General features: G+C 47.3%; 1 protein-coding gene and 1 long non-coding RNA gene across 4 annotated transcripts in view; one reads left to right on the top strand and one right to left on the bottom strand.

Moving 5' to 3' along the window:
* Window positions 1-12,961, bottom strand: part of LOC140712168 (uncharacterized) — a 51,184-nt gene extending 38,223 nt beyond the window's left edge. The window contains exons 1-2 of the long non-coding RNA XR_012093633.1: window positions 12,373-12,961; window positions 11,704-11,897 (exon numbers count right to left, since the gene is read on the bottom strand). This is a non-coding gene — a long non-coding RNA (uncharacterized lncRNA). The remainder of the gene's footprint in view (window positions 1-11,703; window positions 11,898-12,372) is intronic.
* DLGAP2 (DLG associated protein 2) overlaps window positions 1-20,849 on the top strand; it is a 928,742-nt gene that overhangs the window by 834,606 nt on the left and 73,287 nt on the right. For all 3 annotated transcript variants that reach the window (XM_037985419.2, XM_073017908.1, XM_037985420.2), the window contains one exon: window positions 18,849-18,996. In XM_037985419.2, coding sequence (XP_037841347.2) covers window positions 18,849-18,996 — 148 coding nt within the window. The remainder of the gene's footprint in view (window positions 1-18,848; window positions 18,997-20,849) is intronic.

A 20,849-nucleotide genomic window follows, 5' to 3' on the forward strand; every position in this document is an offset into this window, starting at 1 on the left:
CAGAGGCTGGATAGGGTGGAGGCTGGGTCTCAGTTCTGCGGAGGCTGGTTAGAGTGGAGGCTGTGTCTCAGTTCCGCGGAGGCTGGATAGGGTGGAGGCTGTGTCTCAGTTCCGCAGAGGCTGGATAGGGTGGAGGCTGGGTCTCAGTTCCGCAGAGGCTGGATAGGGTGGAGGCTGCGTCTCAGTTCTGCAGAGGCTGGATAGGGTGGAGGCTGCGTCTCAGTTCCGCAGAGGCTGGTTACGGTGGAGGCTGCGTCTCAGTTCCGCGGAGGCTGGTTAGAGTGGAGGCTGTGTCTCAGTTCCGCGGAGGCTGGATAGGGTGGAGGCTGCGTCTCAGTTCCGCAGAGGCTGGATAGGGTGGAGGCTGGGTCTCTGTTCCGCAGAGGCTGGATAGGGTGGAGGCTGCGTCTCAGTTCCGCAGAGGCTGGATAGGGTGGAGGCTGGGTCTCAGTTCTGCAGAGGCTGGTTAGAGTGGAGGCTGGGTCTCAGTTCTGCAGAGGCTGGTTAGAGAGGAGGCTGAGTCTCAGTTCTGCAGAGGCTGGATAGGGTGGAGGCTGGGTCTCAGTTCTGCAGAGGCTGGATAGGGTGGAGGCTGGGTCTCAGTTCTGCAGAGGCTGGTTAGAGTGGAGGCTGCGTCTCAGTTCTGCAGAGGCTGGTTAGAGAGGAGGCTGAGTCTCAGTTCTGTAGAGGCTGGTTGTGATGGGAGGTTGGATTTCAGTTCCACAGAAGTTGATTAGGTTGGGAGGTGGGGTCGTAGTTCTGCACAAGTTGGTCAGAGTGAGAGGCAGGGCCTTCCTTCTGTTAGCTTGTACAGGCAAGGCAATGGCATCGTTCTCAGGCATTGCTTTGCTTGTGTGTAGTCAAACCTCTTCACACTAGCACAGGAGCAGAGACTTTGCCCCTGGCGTCTCCTGCACACTGTGACGGGCCCAGGATCCAGTTCACAGTAGCTGGAACAGTCAGTATTTCCGTCTTGGGGATTATTTGCCTACGGAACTGGGGCTGAGGAGGGATCTGCAGGCTTCTAAACCTGACTACATCGTCCTCCCCACACATCCTCCTGGCAGGAGACTGCTGTTCCATATTTGACCCCTTAATATTTGGTGAGATTCCATGCAAATTATTAAACTCAAGTTGCCTTCACATGGGTGTTTTTGAGTCCTGCAGCTCCTCCTGCCACCTCCCCATACACAGCCACCGTCTGCACCTCTCCTCAAGTCAGGCAAGCTGCAGCCACACATTCCCATTCTGATGCCCAAGACACAGCTGGGACAGAACATGTACTTAAAGACACTTAAGTGAACAGCTACAAAGATGAAGGACCCTTCTTCATTTTGTGGACACTGCAGACCCATTCACGTACGGCCGGTATTGACATGGATTCAGAAATCATTTTCCTGGAAATGTTGCTGGGTAACTGGGGGAGCAGGGACCTTGCTGCAAATGCACTGGAGTTTGCTGAAAATGTAAATATGAATCTTGTCTCCCAGCACCAGCGAGAGATGCTTCACGGGGGTGTTCATTATGATTTGCAGATTAAATGAACAAAAATTCAGATTCTCTAAACAGCACCTCAGCGGGGCACCCTGTCCCTCCATCCAAATAGATCCATGCTTCTCAAAGTGTGGCCTGGCCCATAGACCACCAGGAATGGAATCACCTAGAATGTTTATTTAAAATGAGGATTTGGGGTTGACCCCACCCTTCTAAATTTCATCTCTAGGAATGTGATCCAGGAATCAACGTCGCACACAGACAGGAAGAAGACCGTGATCCAGGAATCTTTGTTACATACTAGCATGCAGGAGACTGTGATCCAGGAATCAACATCACACACAGACAAGAAGAAGACCATGATCCAGGAATCTATATTACATAATAGCAGGCAGGAGACTGTGATCCAGGAATCTTCATTACATGCAAACAGGCAGGAGACTGTGATCCAGGAATCTATGTTACATGCAACCACTCAAGAGACCATGATCCAGGAATCTGCCTTACAGGTAAACATGTAGGACACTGTGATCCAGGAATCTTCATTACATGCAAGCACACAGGAGACTGTGATGCAGGAATCTACATCACATACAACCACGCAGGAGACTGTGATCCAGGAATCTTCATTACATGCAAACAGGCAGGAGACTGTGATCCAGGAATCTATGTTACATGCAAGCACACAGGAGACTGTGATCCAGGAATCTATATTGCATACTAACACGCAAGAGACTGTGATCCAGGGACCTACATTACATACAAGCAGGCAGGAGACTGTGATCCAGGAATCTTTATTACATGCAAGCACACAGGAGACTGTGATGCAGGAATCTACATCACATACAACCACACAGGAGACTGTGATCCAGGGACCTACATTACATACAAGCAGGCAGGAGACTGTGATCCAGGAATCTTTATTACATGCAAGCAGGCAGGAGACTGTGATCCAGGAATCTACATCACATACAAGCACACAGGAGGCTGTGATCCAGACTGGGATTTCAAAACCATCCAATGAATGTTTGCTTGTTGCTCCAACACCAGCCTTTAAATGTAAACTGATGACAGTCAAAACTATTTATAAAGAAAAAAGAAATGTACTTGTTTAAAAAAAAACTCAAACATAAATGGCTTAGATGTAAATAATAATGAAGATACCACAGGTAGAATCACAGCTTCTCTGTGATAGGCCGGGGGTTAGAATTGCTGCGCTTAGCATCTGCCAGGAGCTGCTGCAGAAAAGGTCCGGTGTTTGGTGTCATGTGTGGAGCAGTTGTGATGTAACAGGATGAGGATAGTGCAGTCGTTTTGTTGTCAGAAGCAACAGTTCCAGAAGCCAGGCAGGGCGCACCACCCTACAGCCAGCCTCGGTGCCATCGGCTTACCTGACTTCATCGGCCCCTGATGATGCAGGTCAGACACCGTCATTGCTTCCATTGTCAAAAGAGGAAACTGTGGGCAAGCAGCATCTGTGACTTACCCAGGTTCACACGGTGAGGATGGACAGAACCAAACGCAAGCCTCAGACCCAGACCTCCTGGCCTCCACTCCTGTGTTCTGGACACAGCCCCCTGCCGCTCAGGTCAGGTTCATGCAGTGAGGATGACAGAACCGAACGCAAGCCTCAGACCTGGACCTCCTGACCTCCACTCCTGTGTTCTGGACACAGCCCCCTGCCGCTCAGGTCAGGTTCATGCAGTGAGGATGACAGAACCGAACGCAAGCCTCAGACCTGGACCTCCTGACCTCCACTCCCGTGTTCTGGACACAGCCCCCTGCCGCTCAGGTCAGGTTCATGCAGTGAGGATGACAGAACCGAACGCAAGCCTCAGACCTGGACCTCCTGACCTCCACTCCTGTGTTCTGGATACAGCCCCCTGCCGCTCGGGGGAGTGGACCGATTTCAGCCGAAGATGGTTACATACTTGTTTTGCACTTCCGTCGCCACTCAGGTGAATACAGCAGGGCTCTCAGAGCGCGTGCCTTGAGATGCTTGAGAAGCAAAGCAGTCTCCATATTCCCCTGACGTTTTCCGTTCACGACTTGAAGGCAGCAGATGATCACAAGAATCTCTCGTGAATGCGAGAATCCGGGGCTCTAGTGAGAGCGGCTTCTACTTAGCCATGAGCTTTAGAAACATGCTACATTCTTGTGGGCCTAAATGCCTCTTCAGGATGAAATCTTTTCAATTAGCAGTCTAAGGCTTTTATGCCCTGCTCCTTTCGACAGTCATCCCCTTCAGCAAACCCGTGTCTCTCCTGATGTTATGTTCCCTGTTATAAGGGAGAAAACAGAGCACACAGCCTTTGCTAACTGTCCAAGCCCACAGCATCCGTGAAGGGCTGAGAACCGAATTCTGCAGCTCCCCACTCTGGAAGTAAATTGTTGACTCGTTTCTGTGTTTGTCTGAATTATTAGTTTATCATATAGTTGTAATAATCCATGGCAAATGTTTACAATATGCCACAAAAGCAACACATGCCGAATTTGGAATCGGAAGGCCTTCAGGCTCAAATCTCAGCTCGAGCTTGTGCTGTGGAACCTGTCCCCTGTAAGTGAAGACTTTCTCCTCTTGTTAAAGCAAGGTGAATTATAATACCTTCTGCAGAGAATCATAACCAGCACCAAATGAGAGGTGAAGAATGAAAGTATTTGTGGAAAATGAATTATTGTTAACTCTACTGCCTCAGAGCTCCCTCACTGTCCTCCCTTGAAGCCCGAGAGAGAAGACGAACTGAAGGTACCAGTGGTTTGTTTGTGAAAGTTTGTTTCAAGTCTACATTCTGAGCATACAGTTCGTTTCAAGTTACAGATGAGGCAAAGCTAAATAGAATGCTCTTCGTATCTTGTTTTCATCCTTTATTGAGATACGATTTAAGTACCATACAATTCATCCACTTGAAGTACAATTCCGTGGTCCTTAGTTTATTTATGGAGTTGTGCGAACATCACTGCAATCCGTTTTAGAACATTCGCTTCACACCGAAAAGAAATTCTGTACCGTCACTCCCCGCTTCCCCTAACTCCTCCAACCCCTGGCAACCGCTAATCTGCATCCTCCCTGTCATCGCCATGGAACCCCACAATATTGGAGCTTTGTGTCTGGCTTCTAGCGTAATGTTTTCAAGGTTGATACGCATTGCAGTATGTGTCAGAGCTGCAATTATTTTTAGGATGGAGCCATATTCCATTGTATGGATAGACCACAGTTTACTTACCCGTCCATCATGGATGTATACTCAGGTTGTTTCCTGTCGGGGGCTATTGTGAATAACTCTGCTGTGATCATCATTCTTTTTGTTTTCTGAGATGAAGTCTCACTCTGTTGCCTAGGCTGGAGTACAGTGGCACTACCTCGGCTCGCTACAACCTCCACCTCCTGAGCTCAAGCAATCCTCCCTTCTCAGTGCCCCCAAGTAGCTGGGACTACAGATGCACGCCACCACACCCAGCTAAGTTTTTGTATTTTTGGTAGAGATGGGGTTTCACCATGTTGCCCAGGCTGGTCTCAAACTCCTAAGCTCAAGAGATCCACCGCCTTAGCCTCCCAAAGTGCTGGGATTGCAAGTGTGAACCACCGCACCCGGCCTCTTGTATGAGTTTTTATGTGGACACATGTTTTCATTTCTCCTGGGCATATACCAAGGAATGGAGTTGCTGGGTCCTTGATAACTCAATATTCAACCTTTTGAGGAACTCCCAGACTGTTTTTCAAAGTGGCTATATTGCATATAATATTAAATAATATAAATGAGTTGCATATGTAACATTATATTATTGTATTATATGTTTTCATATACATGTTTATATGAAAATTCTCCCTCATTTTTAAAAATCTGATTTATGTTCTTTAATCTCTAAAGATTTATAGAGACACGATTTTGTAGCAAGAGCAGATTTTTCATCTGTCTTAAAATTTGTATGTTCGTCAGTATGGATATACTGACACCCACATCCTGGAGGACGAATGACTGGAGGATTTCCATAATGCTCATCACATCTTTTCTGATGTGTAAGTCACTCTCCTTTCTCAGAGGGAATCTAATTTATTCTCCTTAGCACAATATTGCTCTCTTTTCTTAGAAATACATTTCACAGTGGAAATATAAAGCAATTTGAGAAAAATAAGATTTTTAGATTGACATCGAGCATCTGTAAATATATCCTTTAGAAAATTGACTTCAACTGAAATTTCTACACTGCGCAGCCAGCTCCATGAGGACAAGGGCCATGCCTTCATAAATGATGCCCAGGAAGTATTTGATAGATGAGTAACTCATTTTCTAAGTTAACATATATTAGAAGAGTATTTTAACAGCAGCAGTGAACACCCGTTTTTGAGAACCTGTTCTGCCCTGGTTCGGACGGATGTAGGTCTCCATTCTTCCGAATTCATGTCAACCCTGTGTGTTCAGTTCACTCACATTGGCCTCCTCTGTGTTCTTTTTGGAAAAACAAATCATAGAGAAAGATTAGCAAATTGAATTTTTAAAAAATAAGCCTCAAAAATGTTGAATGCCAAAGGATTAAATTGCTACCTTCCATTCTAGTTCCATCAACTATTGCCAGTACAAATATCAACGATAAGGCCAGGCTTTGCAATGTGTGACCTGACAGGTCTGACTCATCAGTGTTTTCCATGAAAATGGGCCTCGGGGGTCCTTCGGCAGAGCCAGGTGGGGGAGGCTGGTTCACTGCAAGTGTATGCCCTGGCTTCAGTGGTGGCTGAGTCCTTGTAGCCTAGGGGACATGGTGGATCATCACATACTCTCATGAGGTCCTTCACAAACCCCACCAGTACCTTCAGCAGATGGAGAAATCAACTCTTCATAGGCAAGAAAAAAAAATGGATGGCACAGAGCTGGGGTCTCCTGAACATTTGCAGTCGGGCAAGAGAGCAGCTGGGGGGCCTCTGCAGCCAGAGGGGGAACCTCACCTCAGAACTGCCTCGGTGAACACGGAATCACCAGCCGCGTTGGCAGAGACCTCAGTCAGTGCTGCTGGTACCACAACCACAGGCAGGACGAGGGGTGCCGAGGTTGTAATGGAACTATAGACACCCGGCGGACTGGAGGTGGCCGCTGCCGCAGCTGCCATCAACAGCTTGGACCCCACTTTGTGTTGCCAGCATCACCTCCAGGTGTGGAGAAAACACGTCTTACCAGAGGACCTTGTGCCCACAAGAGCTCTGGGGAGTCTGGAAAGGAGACCCCCCAGGCAGAGGCCCCCGGTGGTGCAGCCTCTGCCTCTGCAGTGCTGGGCTCCCCAAACCAACCACCAAAGCAGCAGAACTGATATGCAGATTGGCCGAACCGAGGACAGACAGATGCTCACCCTGGTGACATGATTTTTTTTAATGTAATATGGAGGAGTTCTGGCTCTGGGATAGTAGCTTATATTGAACAAACGCTCACACAGAAGACAGCCATGAACTGTGGAACCCACATACACATGCACACACACGCACACGCATGCCCTCCTGTTTGAAAGCAGAGTTGGGCAGGAAGTGGAGACTATTCACATTTTAAAGGAAGGGCACCACACTCACTCAGGGCTGTCCACGGTCCTGTGAGCTCCCTCTGACCCCCCTCGCTACCCACCGCGGGAGGGCAGTAGGAGCTGGAGCAGACAGCCGCAGTCTTCTTGGATGTGTCTGTTACAGGATGGGATTTGGGGCTGCCAGAAGAGATGGGGGCCAGCACAGAAGGGGTGGAGCCACAGAGGGGAACCCCAAAGTCTATTAACACTTGGGGACCACTCAAAGAGTTTAGTGTCCAGCTGCTGACCCCCGATGGTGAAGACCAGTCTGGAGGCTGAAGCCCACCAAGTGCATGGGCCGGGTAGACCATCTGCAGCCTCCCCAGGCCCGCCCCAGCAACACATGAGCCAAACACCCAAAGCTCAGGAGGACTGGCCACAACCAAAACCAGCACACACCGGAGGAGGGAGCAGGTGCCAGGGTCTCCTCCAGTCGTGTCCTTTATGCCAAAAAGAGGCCAAAGTTGTAGCAACGTGGAACCCACATGCGAGGAAGAACCTGAAGTGCTCAAAACAAAGCCTGAGAAGACCTCAATGTTAGAATTCACCAGAAAGATCTTTGAAGCAGCCATCGTAAGGTCTCATGAATGATATAAAAATGTTAGAATTCCCTGGAAAGATCTTTGAAGCAGCCATTGTAAGGTCTTATAAATGATATAAAAATGGCTATTACAAGATTAAAGATCTTAAAGGAAAAGAAGGTCTTAATGCATGACTAGATGGAGAAATGAAAGCCATGAGAAAGAACCAGATTGAATTTTCAAAAACAGAAAACCACAATGTCTGAAATGAAAAATGTATGGGATGGGTTTAAGAGTGGATTGAGAGGGCAGGAAAAAAGCTTAGTAATTTGAAAATAAACCAGTAGATATTGTCAAATATGAAGAAAGTACAGGGAAGATATTTAAAAAAAGAACAGAGCCTCAGTAATATGTGTAATAAGAAGTGAAGGGACACATATAATTAGAGAACCAGGGAGAAAAGTGGGAGAATTTGGCAAAAGATTTTGAAGAAACAATGGCCAAATATTTTACAAATTTGGTTTAAAAGAACCCATAGACACAAAATGCTGAGTGAACTCTAAAAAGATAAATAGAAAAACATCATACCTAGTCACAAAATAGTTAAACTGTGGAAAATCAGACAGAGATAAATCTACAAAACAACTGAGGAAGGGGTCAAATCTAAACACACAGGAATAATTAGAAAATTATGACTGACTTATTGTCAGAAGCAATGGGAGCCAGAAGACAATGGAATCGTGTCTTTAAAGTGATCAAAAATGTCTATTGATTCAGAATACTATACCCAGCAAAAATACCTTTTAAAAAATGAGAGCAAAAAAAGACTTTTCAAATAAATAAAAGCTAAGGAATGTATTTTTAACTTAAATCCATGTATCCACATGTGGCTACTATCTTTTTTATCTTTCATTAGTTTCAGGGGTACAGGCTCAGATTTGTTATTTAGGTAAACTCATGTCATGTGGGTTTGGTGTACAGATTATTTCGTCATCCAGGTAATAAGCGTTGTACCTCATAGGTATTTTTTCTGATCCTCTCCCTCTTCCTACCCTCCAGGAGGCCCCAGTGTGTTGTTCTCCTCCCTGTGTCCATGTGTTCTCATCATTTAGCTCCCACTTATAAGGGAGAACATGCAGTATTTGGTTTTCTGTTCCTGTGTTAGTTTGCTAAGGATAATGGCCTCCAGCTCCATCCATGTTGCTGCAAAGAACATGATCTCATTCTTTTTATGGCTGCATAGTATTCTATGGTGTATATGTACCACATTTCCTTTATCCAGTCTACTACTGATGGGCATTTAGGTTGATTCCATGTTTTTGCTGTAGTGAATAGTGCTGCAATGAATTTGCATGTGTCTTAATGGTAGAATGAGTTCTGTTCCTTTGGGTGTATACACAATAATGGGATTTCTGGGTCAAATGGTAGTTCTGTTTTTAGTTCTTTGAGGATTTGCCACTCTGCGTTCCACAATGGTTGAACTAATGTATGCTCCCACCAGCAGTGTATGAGCATTCTCTTTTCTTCACAGCCTCACAGCATCTGTGTTTCCGCTTTTTAGTAATAGCCATCCTGACAGGTGTGAGATGCTATCTTATTAGGGTTTTGATTTGCATTTCTTTAATGGTTTGTGATGTTGAGCATTTTTTCATGTGCTTGTTGGTCACATGTATGTCTTCATTTGAAAAGTGTCTGTTCATGTTCTTTGCCCACTTTGTTTTTTGCTGGCAAATTTGTTTAAGTTCCTTATAGATGCTGGATATTAGACCTTTGTTGGATGCATAGTTTGCAAATATTTTCTCCCATTTTGTAGGTTTTCTGTTTACTCTGTGGGTGGTTTCTTTTGCTGTGCAGAAGCTCTTAAGTCTAATTCGCTCCCATTATCTACCTTAATGGACAGCACACCTCTAGAGCAACACTCAAATACTAATGCTATGCCGTACAGTCAATAAGAGCTAAAGCTCAATATTAAAAATATTTTATTAACCCAAAAGAAAACAAAAAGAAATCAGAGGAACAAATATATGAATAGGACATATGGAAAACAACAGTAAAACGGTAGACTTCAACCCAGTCATTATAGTAAGTGTATTAAAGTAAGTGGAATAAGTAAGTAAAAGGCTACAATTCTAACCCTGGAGAAAAAATGTCAGCATTAAGGGTGCAACATTTAACTCCCTCCCTAAGATGAGATAAAACATGAGGATGCCAACTCTCAGTTCCTCTACTTAGCATTCTAATGGAGGTCCTCGCCAGACACAGAAGGCAAACAAGAGAAGAAAAGGCACAAAGTTTAAAAGGAAGAAGCTCCTTCCATGTTTATATTGCAGGTTTATTCTTAGATCACATGATTGTTTACATAGAAAACCTAAGGAAACTACAAATCAAATCCTGGAACAGATCACGCCATTGGTCAAGGCTAGGACGTGAATGAAATGGGTAGAAATCCATTGCATTTCTGTAGACCCGTGATGAATAATTGGAAAATGCGATTCATTTTAAACATCTCAACAGCGCTGTAGAATTGTGGTGCTCTAAGAGAGACCATCTGAATAAATGGAGAGCTAGACTGTGATGCATTGGAAGTCTCAGTGATGTGAAGATGTGAAATCTCCCTAGACTGAGATATGGATTCAGTGCGACCTCAGGAGAATCAACGTGATTCAAGCAACCTCAATTTTTAGAGAAACTGACAAGAAGGTTCTAAAATGTGTGAAAATGCGAAGAACCTAGAAGTGTCAAAACAACCTCGATAAAAAAGAACACAGTTGGAGGACTCACACAATCTGATTTCAAGACTTGTGTTACATCTTGGGACAGTGTGATATGCATGTAAGAATAGAAAAGGGTCTCTCAACCTCAGCACTCTTGATATTTGGGGCCAGGTGATTCTCTCTTGTTGGGGGCTCTCTGTGCACCTTCAGCACTCTTGATATTTGGGGCCAGATAATTCTCTCACTGGGGGCTCTCTGTGCACCTTCAGCACTCTTGATATTTGGGGACAGATAATTCTCTCACTGGGGGCTCTCTGTGCACCTTCAGCACTCTTGATATTTGGGGCCAGACACTTCTGTCTTGTTGGAGGCTCTCTGTGCACCTTCAGCACTCTTGATATTTGGGGCCAGACAATTCTCTATCATTGGAGGCTCTCTGTGCACCTTCAACACTCTTGATATTTGGGGCCAGACAATTCTCTGTCACTGGAGGCTCTCTGTGCACCTTCAACACTCTTGATATTTGGGGCCAGACAATTCTCTCTTGTTGGGGGCTCTCCCTGCACCATAGGAACTTTTGGTGGCGTCTCCGGCCTCTGTCCAGCAGACACGAGTAGCACCGTCCTCTAAGTTGTAACAAACCCAAAATATCTCCAGACACCACCAGATGTCCCTTGAGGGCGTAATCGCCCCAGATTAAGAACTACTCAAGTAGACAAAATAGATCCATGTGACAGAATAGAGACTCTAGCCATCAAAATCTTTAAATTCTGTTCATTAAAAGACACAATTAAGAAAAAGGAAAGGCAAGCCATAGAATAAGGGAAATATCTATCTGACAAAGGGCTTGAATGTGGAATATATAAAGAACTCCTACAAAACAAGAACATAAAGACAACCCCACAAAAATGGGCATAAAGCCGAAAGGTTACTTTGCAAAAGAAGACACACAAATGTCCAATAAGAATTAGTCATCCAGTAGGCGAAAGTTAAAACTTTAATGGGATAGCACTTCAATTTCATTAGAATGGCCTAAATTAAAAAGATGACAATATAAAATGCCCATGAGGACATGGGGTGGAGGCCACAGATAGTCAACATCTGTCAAAACTTACTGAGTCCTACCTGTGCCTTTCACTGTCTATCAGTTTTCTCTCAATAACATTTAATGGGTATTTATTTTTCTGTTTCATTTCTATGTAAGAAAGAAAAATAATTTTCTTTTTGGTGAGTTTACCTTGTCTTTTCCCAAAATAAAAAAATAAACAGTTGAAATGTTCAGACCAGTTCTTTCTGAGACATCTACCAAAAGCCAACATCTGGAGTCACAATACAGGTCTCTCAAAGACAAATTAAACATAGTATGTGTTAATATTAACTAAGTGCTTACTATGTATTATATAAATTTGTATTACATGCTACATTCTTGCCTAATATTCACAGAACTCCATGAGTTATGTCCTGCGACTACCGTCCTCATTGTGTGTTGCTTAGATTAAGAGATTTGTCCAAATGACACCGTTGGCAAGTGGCTGAGCCAGGATCCAACGTGGGCTGTCAGGTATCAACACGCGTGCTCCCCTGTGCATGCACACTGCCGTCTGCGTGCCATGTTACTTCCGACCTGTACAGCACATTTCACGGTCGAGCACACCGTTGGCCTCAGCCTAGCATTTCCCACAGAAAAATGATCCCAGTCCAGCCTCTTTGAGTGTCTTTCCCATGGTGTCTTATTTTCACCTTCTAAAAATAAATGTTCATGTTGTCTCATCCTCCCATCCAAGAAAATTCACAGCCTTTCTCAAATCGCCTGTCCTCACTGCTCTTTCCTGACGAATTGTTCAGAAGTTCCACTCGTGCTTGCATTTTCTTCCTTTGACAACTGCAATCTCATTTCTGCACCCAGATCCACTGCAACCGTCTTTTTCGAAAATGACCCCAGGTTGCTCCATCGGACAGTCTTACCCATCTCATTCCACTTGATTTCTCAGCGTCTGATCCGCGGCCGGACTCCTCCTGCCCCGCGGGTGCCCAGGAGCCTCCCCCGCCCCACGACCCTCTCACTCTCCTCCTGGACTCCCTTCGTGGCCCCGCCTCACCCGGGAGGCCTCCTCCACCATTCTGCAGCGTGACCCTCACAGCCCGACGCCTTCCACACTTCGCATCTGAAGCGCTCGGTGGTTCACAGCCCTGACCGTCTCATTGGCTCTGTTCTTTCACAGACTTCTTGGAAGCGCCTTAGAATCAGCAGGTCCAGATCAAACTCAGGTCCAACCTGCAAAACCTGCTTTTCTTCCTGGCATAGATCTTGCCTTTGTTGGGAAGTCTACATGCCTTGGAATCATCTCAGCTCTAACACATTCCTCGTTCCTGTGGGCTCAGTGTCCCTAAAATCCAAGCCCTCTGGTGTCTCATGCGAAACCTCCCCAGCTCAGGTGTGCGCGAGCCTCTCGGGGTCTGTGTCCAGGGCACCACTTCCTGCATTCAGGCTCCTCGTCCTCCAAGCCCCAGGCACAGGGACCTTCCTGAGCTCCCAGCCCACAAGTCCCTGATCAAGAACTTGCAGTACTTTTCTTTTGCCTGTGACATAAACATCAAGCTCTTTGGGGTGTCCCTCAGTTTCCCCCTCTGCTTCCACAAACTTCTCTCCCAGAATGCCTTTCCCCGCTTCGCCTCTGCTCTCCAGACAAACGGTGCTCGCTCCCCGCCTCCAAGCCAGCGCATGCTCTAGATTTCCTTTTAGCATTTTGCATTAAAATTATCTATGTTCCAGTCTTTGTCCCCAACACTCTGTCAACAAGTGCTAGTCTTGCTGTCTTGTGGAAGGCCTTTTTTGCACTTCCAAGCACCCAGACTTATGTGGTAGGTGCACCTTACTGAGATGCCTTCTCCTTGTGTTCTGTTTGGGAAGCCTTTGGTGGCACATCCTTGCAAACCTGCCCAGCCCTGGTTATAGCAAAGGACAGGTATAGCCAAGTGGACGAGAGCTGGAGGAGGTTGTCCTGGCTGGGTGGGGGTCAGCTGCACTGGGACCAGGGCAGAGGAGAGCCAGAGGAGGTTGTCCACACTGGGTCAGGGTCAGCTGCAGTGGGACCAGGGCAGAGGAGGTTGTCCACACTGGGTCAGGGTCAGCTGCAGTAGGACTAGGGCAGAGGAGGTTGTCCACACTAGGTCAGGGTCAGCTGCAGTAGGACCAGGGCAGAGGAGGTTGTCCACACTGGGTCAGGGTCAGCTGCACTAGGACCAGGGCAGAGGAAGTTGTCCACACTGGGTCAGGGTCAGCTGCAGTAGGACCAGGGCAGAGGAGGTTTTCCACACTGGGTCAGGGTCAGCTGCACTAGGACCAGGGCAGAGGAGAGCCAGAGGAGGTTGTCCACACTGGGTCAGGGTCAGCTGCACTAGGACCAGGGCAGAGGAGAGCCAGAGGAGGTTGTCCACACTGGGTCAGGGTCAGCTGCACTAGGACCAGGGCAGAGGAGAGCCAGAGGAGGTTGTCCACACTGGGTCGGGGTCAGCTGCACTAGGACCAGGGCAGAGGAGGTTGGTCCAGCTGGGTCGGGGTCAGCTGCACTAGGACCAGGGCAGAGGGGAGCCAGAGGAGGTTGTCCACACTGGTTTGGGGTCAGCCCCATTGGGAACCGGGCCAGCATCATGCATCAGAGCATGCTGGCTCTCTCAGCTGGCCCTGAGTCAGCCACTGCAGCCCCACCTGCCACGGGCTCTGGGAAGAGCAGTCGTCAGCATGGAGAAGGCCGGACTCTGCTCAGAAGCCACTGAGCAGGTGCTCCATGGACTCCCCAGCTGGAGCTGGGTCCCACCTCGGAAGCTCCGTCAGCACCATGAGGCGTCCAAGCAAGGGTGTGGCACTTCCGAGCCTCTGCAGTCAAGAGCCCAGAGACGGGTTCTCAGGGTAACCGTGGGGCAGCCCAGATGTGGGCGCCAACAGTGAGATGCAAATGTGGTTTTCCCCCAAAAATGTGCAGTTAGGGAACAAGCATGTCTTCATCTCCTGCAAGGGCACAGAAGCTCAAGAACGCTTTTTACCCTGAATGTGGAAATAATCAGGAAAGAAGCCATTTTCTGAAATCCAGTCATGCACTGTGATATTATTTGAAATGTGTGCTGAAAGATGTTCTAAGAATTTCCTTTTTGCAGGTGGAATACTACACACACGTGCACACACAGCACACACACGCGTGTGCACACGAAAGTCTGTTTCACTAGCGCTGTTTAGCGTGCTCCGTTTTCCGTTGAATGCAGTGAAAGAAACACTTCTTATATTTGGGAGCTTCTCCTGTCAGATCCCATTTATAGAAATGAGAAGATGCTCTCTGTATTTCAAATGAACGCATTTAGTATGGGAAAAAAAGTTCTTAAATGTCTCCTTAGCACAACCTGCATAGAATCCTTACTGCTTTCCAAGGTAACAAAGGAGATGGTTTACGCTGTGTATTTTCAAGCATGTTTAGATAGATCTAAACAGCTGGGGTCAGAGGCCCTTTCAGGGATACCCTTTGTTATGTACATTTTTTCTCATAATGACCTAAGTCACAGAAGAGGTTTTGAGCCAGGATTCAGCAAGCAGCTCTGGAACCATTTGCACATGGCGAGAACAAGGTTGAACACCAGGAATCCTGCGGTTCTCTCGGGATTGTGGATTCACCTGCACGGCTTGTCCTCTCGCCTGTGTGTGGATGACAAGCTAAGGGGAGCGACATCTGAAAGGCACAACTAGAACAAAAACATTTCTGTGTTATTCTAGAAAACTTTTCACTATATAAAAAAAAAATGTCTGAGCTACTAAGTGTATACAGCAAAATATGTTTCTGTTTCTGGCACCTGGGACGCCGTAGGAATTTTACCACTTGGAGAGAGAACCAAAGGGGCTGAAAGTCAACTTCAAAATGCCCCGGGATGTCCGAGGGGGATTTTCAGGGGGAAGCGCCAGGCGGGTTTTGTGGAGCAAGCAGTGCTGGGGGTGTCCCCGTGTGTCACGTGGCGGGGCCGCCGGAGGGCGCATCCCCCTATCTCGATCGGCGCCCCCGGTCCTAGTTCTTGAGTTTTGATCTGTGACTGTGAGGAACCCAGCCTTCTGGGACGCTATATGATAAAATGCTAAGCCATTATAATATTTTTTTAAAAGCCTCTTAAGCCAAATGAGGCTGAGGTTTTGTTATTTTTTAACTTTTTAAAATGTCTGTGTCAGAGGATGGGATCTTGTGGGCTCCGTAGTCCTGTGACTCAGCAGCTGTGACCTTGAGATTTTAGAGCATGAATTCCAGAGTCAGGCCGCCTGGACTCAGAGGGGAGTGCTGCCCCCACCCCGCCCAAGCCTGAGTGCTTGACCTGGCACCAGTGCGTGGTGACCTGGCACCAGTGTGACCAATGTGTGACCTAGTACCAGTGTGACCAGTGCGTGGCGACCTGGCACCAGTGTGACCGGAGCGTGGCGACCTGGCACCGGTGTGACCGGAGCGTGGCGACCTGGCACCGGTGTGACCGGAGCGAGGCGACCTGGCACCGGTGTGACCGGAGCGTGTGATCTGGCACCGGTGTGACCGGTGCGTGTGACCTGGCACCGGTGTGACCGGAGCGTGTGACCTGACACCAGTGTGTGACCTGACACCAGTGTGACCGGAGCGTGTGACCTGACACCAGTGTGTGACCTGACACCAGTGTGACCGGTGCGTGTGACCTGACACCGGTGTGACCGGAGCGTGTGACCTGGCACCGGTGTGACCGGAGCGTGGTGACCTGGCACCGGTGTGACCGGTGCGTGGTGACCTGGCACCGGTGTGACCAGAGCGTGGTGACCTGACACCAGTGCGCATCTGATGCTGCATTCGTAGGAGGAGGGGTTGGGAAGAGGCCTGGTTTATAGGACTAATGTAAAAATTAACTGTGTTAGGACAATGCAAAACACTTATTAGCATCTCTGGCGTAATCGTGCCTAGAAAAGGTTATCTATTGTGAGTCCATGTTTTGAAAAAAAATTATTAGCTGTCTTCAGTGGCAACATTTACGTGTCACACCCCATTTTGAAACAAAGAGAATCATTGAGAGAATACGTATTTGGAACGTAGACTCACAAAGCACGTTGATCCACCTGTGAGGGCCGTCCAGCAGCCACCGCCAGGGTGATGAGCTGTGGCTCGAAGTGATTCCTTCATTTGCGTACCACGCGCTGTTTAGACACCAGATCCAGAGAGTGAGAATCCTTCTTTTAGGTTTTCTCCGTCTAGAAGGCAGCCTCAATTTGAGAATGTTAAAATGCAAAATGGTGGTATTAATCGGAAGGGACGGCTGTTGTATTGGAAGAAAACTGGTAATTGGTAGAAGGTGCTGATTGGTAGAAATGCAGGCTATGAAACCAGCAATCTCAAGGAAGCACCGAAGGAGAGCAGAAATGCAAGAGGTTTATGTTTCTGCAAAGACAAAGGTGAATCAAGTTAGCCTCAGTCAGGGCTCTTGGCATCCACCTGAGGCCACACAGCTTGGGCGCCATAGCTCAGGGCTCCATCCCCGGCACATGACCCTGTGTTAAACACGCACAGGCACGTGGACGCATTCAAAGGAAGCCAGCGGTGGTCTCTTGCAGAATGAGTCCACGCATCCATCAACTGAGCCTCAAACTTGCGACCATATCTCAGAATACTGTTGACATATTGCCACTCTGTGGAACCTCTGCACTCAGGGTGGTGACAGCCAAGGTCAGGGGTCCGTGTTTGTTCACCTTGTGTTCACTGGCAGGCGACCTGGGGGATCCACAGAGGAGGGGAGGGGACAGGGCCCCTGCTGGTGCTGGTGCAGGTCCCCACATCTGCAGCAGAGCTGCCCATCCCACTGCCCAGGTGCATCGGGAGTCGGCGGGCGTCGACGTGAAGACCATGTGCTTCATACATAGTGAATTTAGAATTGGCTCAAAACTAATTTTCTCCCTTTGCTTTCTCTCTCTCTCTCTCTTCCTTACGTCCTTTCTTCCTTCTCTCTCTCTCTGTCTCTCTCTCTTCCTTCCTTCCTTTCTTCCTTCTCTCTCTCTCTTCCTTCCTTTCTTCCTTCTCTCTCTCTCTCTCTCCTTTTTTTGGTCTAAGTCAGGGAGGGGAAGATAGGTAGGAATATGTTATATATTTTCTTTTAAAGCAAAAATATTTAGCAGAAAGAATGACTTTAAATCTATAATGAATAAGCTTCACTTAATAAGAATTCATGGAGTCCAGTTTTTTTCTCTGATATTCCATTTTTAAAGACTGAAGTAAATCAGAGAAAAACTGCACCAAGTGTTTAATTTGAAAAGCAAGTGCGTGCTTTAATGCCCAGCTCTGGAGTCAAAATCATCCACCTAACATCTAGATACATTTTTATGTACCTGCTTGTGCACTGATATTTAATGTTCCTATTATGATCCAAAACAGGCAAGAAGAATAATTAATCATTTCTGTCCACATTTCTACAGCTTTTGATAAAATGAAATGAATTTTACTGCATTGTGGAAAGATTGTCAATAAAACTTGAAAGTGGTCCAGTTAGACAGAAATGTAAGCCAAGCCAGACCTTTGATCTGCCAAACGCTCACAGGGTTCTTCCGTGCTTTTAACATTTCACAAAATGGCAAGAAGGAAGACCAGAGAATGCTGATTTATTTTAAGGGAGTTTGGAAGGAAATGACCATTATGATAATAAAACGGATTTCACTCAGCCTACTGCTATTATATTTGCCGATATTGCATAACCTGGACAGCTTTGCATAAGTTAAAACTGAAAGCGAGCCTCGTATTTTTCTGTTACTTTTTAAATACGTAAAGTTGCCAGAGAGCTAATAATTTTTATGAAACTCTCAGTTTTTTGGCGTAAATTCAGGAGCTGAGTTTGCTATTATGCTGTAGGAGTTACTAGTGCTTTCAGCACTTTTTTTAAAAAAATGTGGAATGATCTTAATTTCACTGCCTGGCCATAAAATCTCAGGTTTCAAAGGCAATTTTGTAAATAGCCTCCCCTATTACTTTTGATGAAATTCACAATCGTAAATGTGAATCTCAGAATATTTGCATAAGGCAAAGTTACCCATCAAAAGACACACACATTCCGCTGGAAATGTGATGCTGGCCTCTCGGTGGGTCGGACGATCGTTCCCATCTCTGCCCTGCGGTGGGTGCCAGCCTCTCGGTGTGGGTCGGACGATCGTTCCCATCTCTGCCCTGCGGTGGGTGTCAGCCTCTCGGTGTGGGTTACATGGTCGGTCCCATCTCTGCCCTGCGGTGGGTGTCAGCCTCTCGGTGTGGGTCGGACGGTTGGTCCCATCTCTCCCCTGCGGTGGGTGCCAGCCTCTCGGTGTGGGTTGGACGATCGTTCTCATCTCTGCCCTGCGGTGGGTGCCAGCCTCTCGGTGTGGGTTGGACGATCGTTCTCATCTCTGCCCTGCGGTGGGTGCCAGCCTCTCGGTGTGGGTTAGATGGTCGGTCCCATCTCTGCCCTGCGGTGGGTGCCAGCCTCTCGGTGTGGGTTAGATGGTCGGTCCCATCTCTGCCCTGCGGTGGGTACTCACAGAATGCCTTTTCTCCTTTCTTCTTTCCTGTAGCCAAAGCTACCTGCAAGCTGCAAGCGACGTGCCTGTGGGCCACAGCCTGGACCCCGCTGCGAACTACAACTCCCCGAAATTCCGCTCCCGGAACCAGAGCTACATGAGGGCCGTCAGCACCCTGAGCCAGGCCAGCTGCGTGAGCCAGGTCGGGTCCCTTCGCCCTTCACCCGGGGTCCAGTCTCCCAAGCCAGGCTGGCACAGAGGCCCCGTGCGCAGGCGGCAATGGCACTGCCCTCCCATCAGCAGCGCTTGTGCAAGGCCACGCCGCAGGGGGTTCCGCCTGGAATTAGCTCTGACCGATCAAAGACTCACGGACTTACTATTCTTTTCGACATGTGTCACTCCGTGTCATTTTGCAATGATTTTTTCTGAGGAAGCAATGACCGGAAGGCTGGACATCCTGGCCTCTCAGGCTGTCTTCCTTCTTCCCAGGCTCTTTTTCCAGTAAAAGGGGGTTGGGGAAAGGCTCTGGCAGCACGGCTTTCAGCTGTGTCCTCTGAATTGTGGCTCAGAAAGTCCTGTGAGAGGAGGGCCTGGTGTCACTCACAGAGTCCTGCCGGTCGGGCCCACTCCCAGGCAGGGCTGGTTTCAGGACAGGCACAATGGCCAGGAGAAGGGTCCCTGGGCACCACACGAGGGGTTGTATTAAAATCAGGTCCCTGAGACACGGGGGCTGTGAAAGGGAGGTCCCCCTGCTCCCCCACCTGTGGTGGACGGGCCTGAGAACGCACAGTGACAAAATGGGCAGGTGTCCTTCAGTCTAATCATCCTATATTATATGGTAAAGAAGAATCGAAATTTTATCATTTTAATTACACACATTGCTTACTCATTTAAATGCCTCGGAAAACAGTGCTTGAGTTGACCGTGAGTTTGTATACCTAACATTTTCTCTTAGTGTGGAGTAGGGATTAAGAGCCTGAGCTGACTGAACATTTTCTCTGACTTACTGTGGAGTAGGGATTAGCCTGGGCTTTCCGTGCCCTCCCATGATGCCGTTCACCGCGTGACAAAATAAGTACACAGTCCATTTTGGATGTCATTAGGTAAAGAGTCCAGCATGTACATACGGAGTACTCAAAAACAATAGCGCTTATTATTACCATGATAACAATAAGTAATAGTATATGGTTCTGGGCACAAAAGCCCCCCTAGGTGCAGACCGTGCTGTGAGCTCTTGGAAGCATCCCTGGGGCTCCGGAAGCACAAGGCTTTTCTTTTGCCACAGACTTTAAATTCCTCATGAGGTAGAGTCTATTCATTGTGCAGGATTTTCTCTCATCAGAAAGTTGTACTCGGAACTTTTTCCACTGAACTATTAAGGTTTTTCCTAGTCCACAACTCAAGAAGGCTACCGCCTCTTTTATCTACCCAGTTACTTCTTTGCTTCCAGAAATGGGATTAAGTTCTCATCTGCAGCAGGAATTGCACTGACTCTTTTTCCCAATGACAAGGAAAGACCATCCCCAACCCTGCACTCAAGTCCTGGGCAAATGGGAATGGTGGGCCCTCCAGCCCCCTGCAGACAATAACATCAACGGACCCTCAGCAGCTAGATAATTGTGATTATTTTAATAATTGAGGAAACATTCTGTATCAGCATAAAGTCCGAGATGATTTTGGGAGACACGAATTAACTGAACAGAGTAACTGAAAGTCAGTGATACGTTTTAACAACTTTCTCGCTACACAGAGATGAGGACAAAGCAGACTTTCTTCTTTTAAAGCTGGCACCTTCCGTTTCAGTTGATGTAACCTGGTTCACCAAAATACAGCTTTAAAAATCAGATGTAACCCAACAAAAGGTTGAAACAGAAGTGCAAAGTTATCCCATCTGAGGTATGAACGTTCATCTCTAATGCTTTCCACAAACAGGTTTCAATTAAATGGATCTCACACCTCTTTAAAGACTTTTATGAAACTTTCAGAGGCTCTCTGCGAGTCGTCGCCATTTTGGGGGGTAAATGTAAGCTAAATATACTAGTTCTCTCGTCATCT

Source organism: Chlorocebus sabaeus, chromosome 8 (genome assembly GCF_047675955.1).
Source record: "Chlorocebus sabaeus isolate Y175 chromosome 8, mChlSab1.0.hap1, whole genome shotgun sequence".
In the NCBI taxonomy this organism is placed as follows: Eukaryota; Metazoa; Chordata; class Mammalia; order Primates; family Cercopithecidae; genus Chlorocebus; species Chlorocebus sabaeus.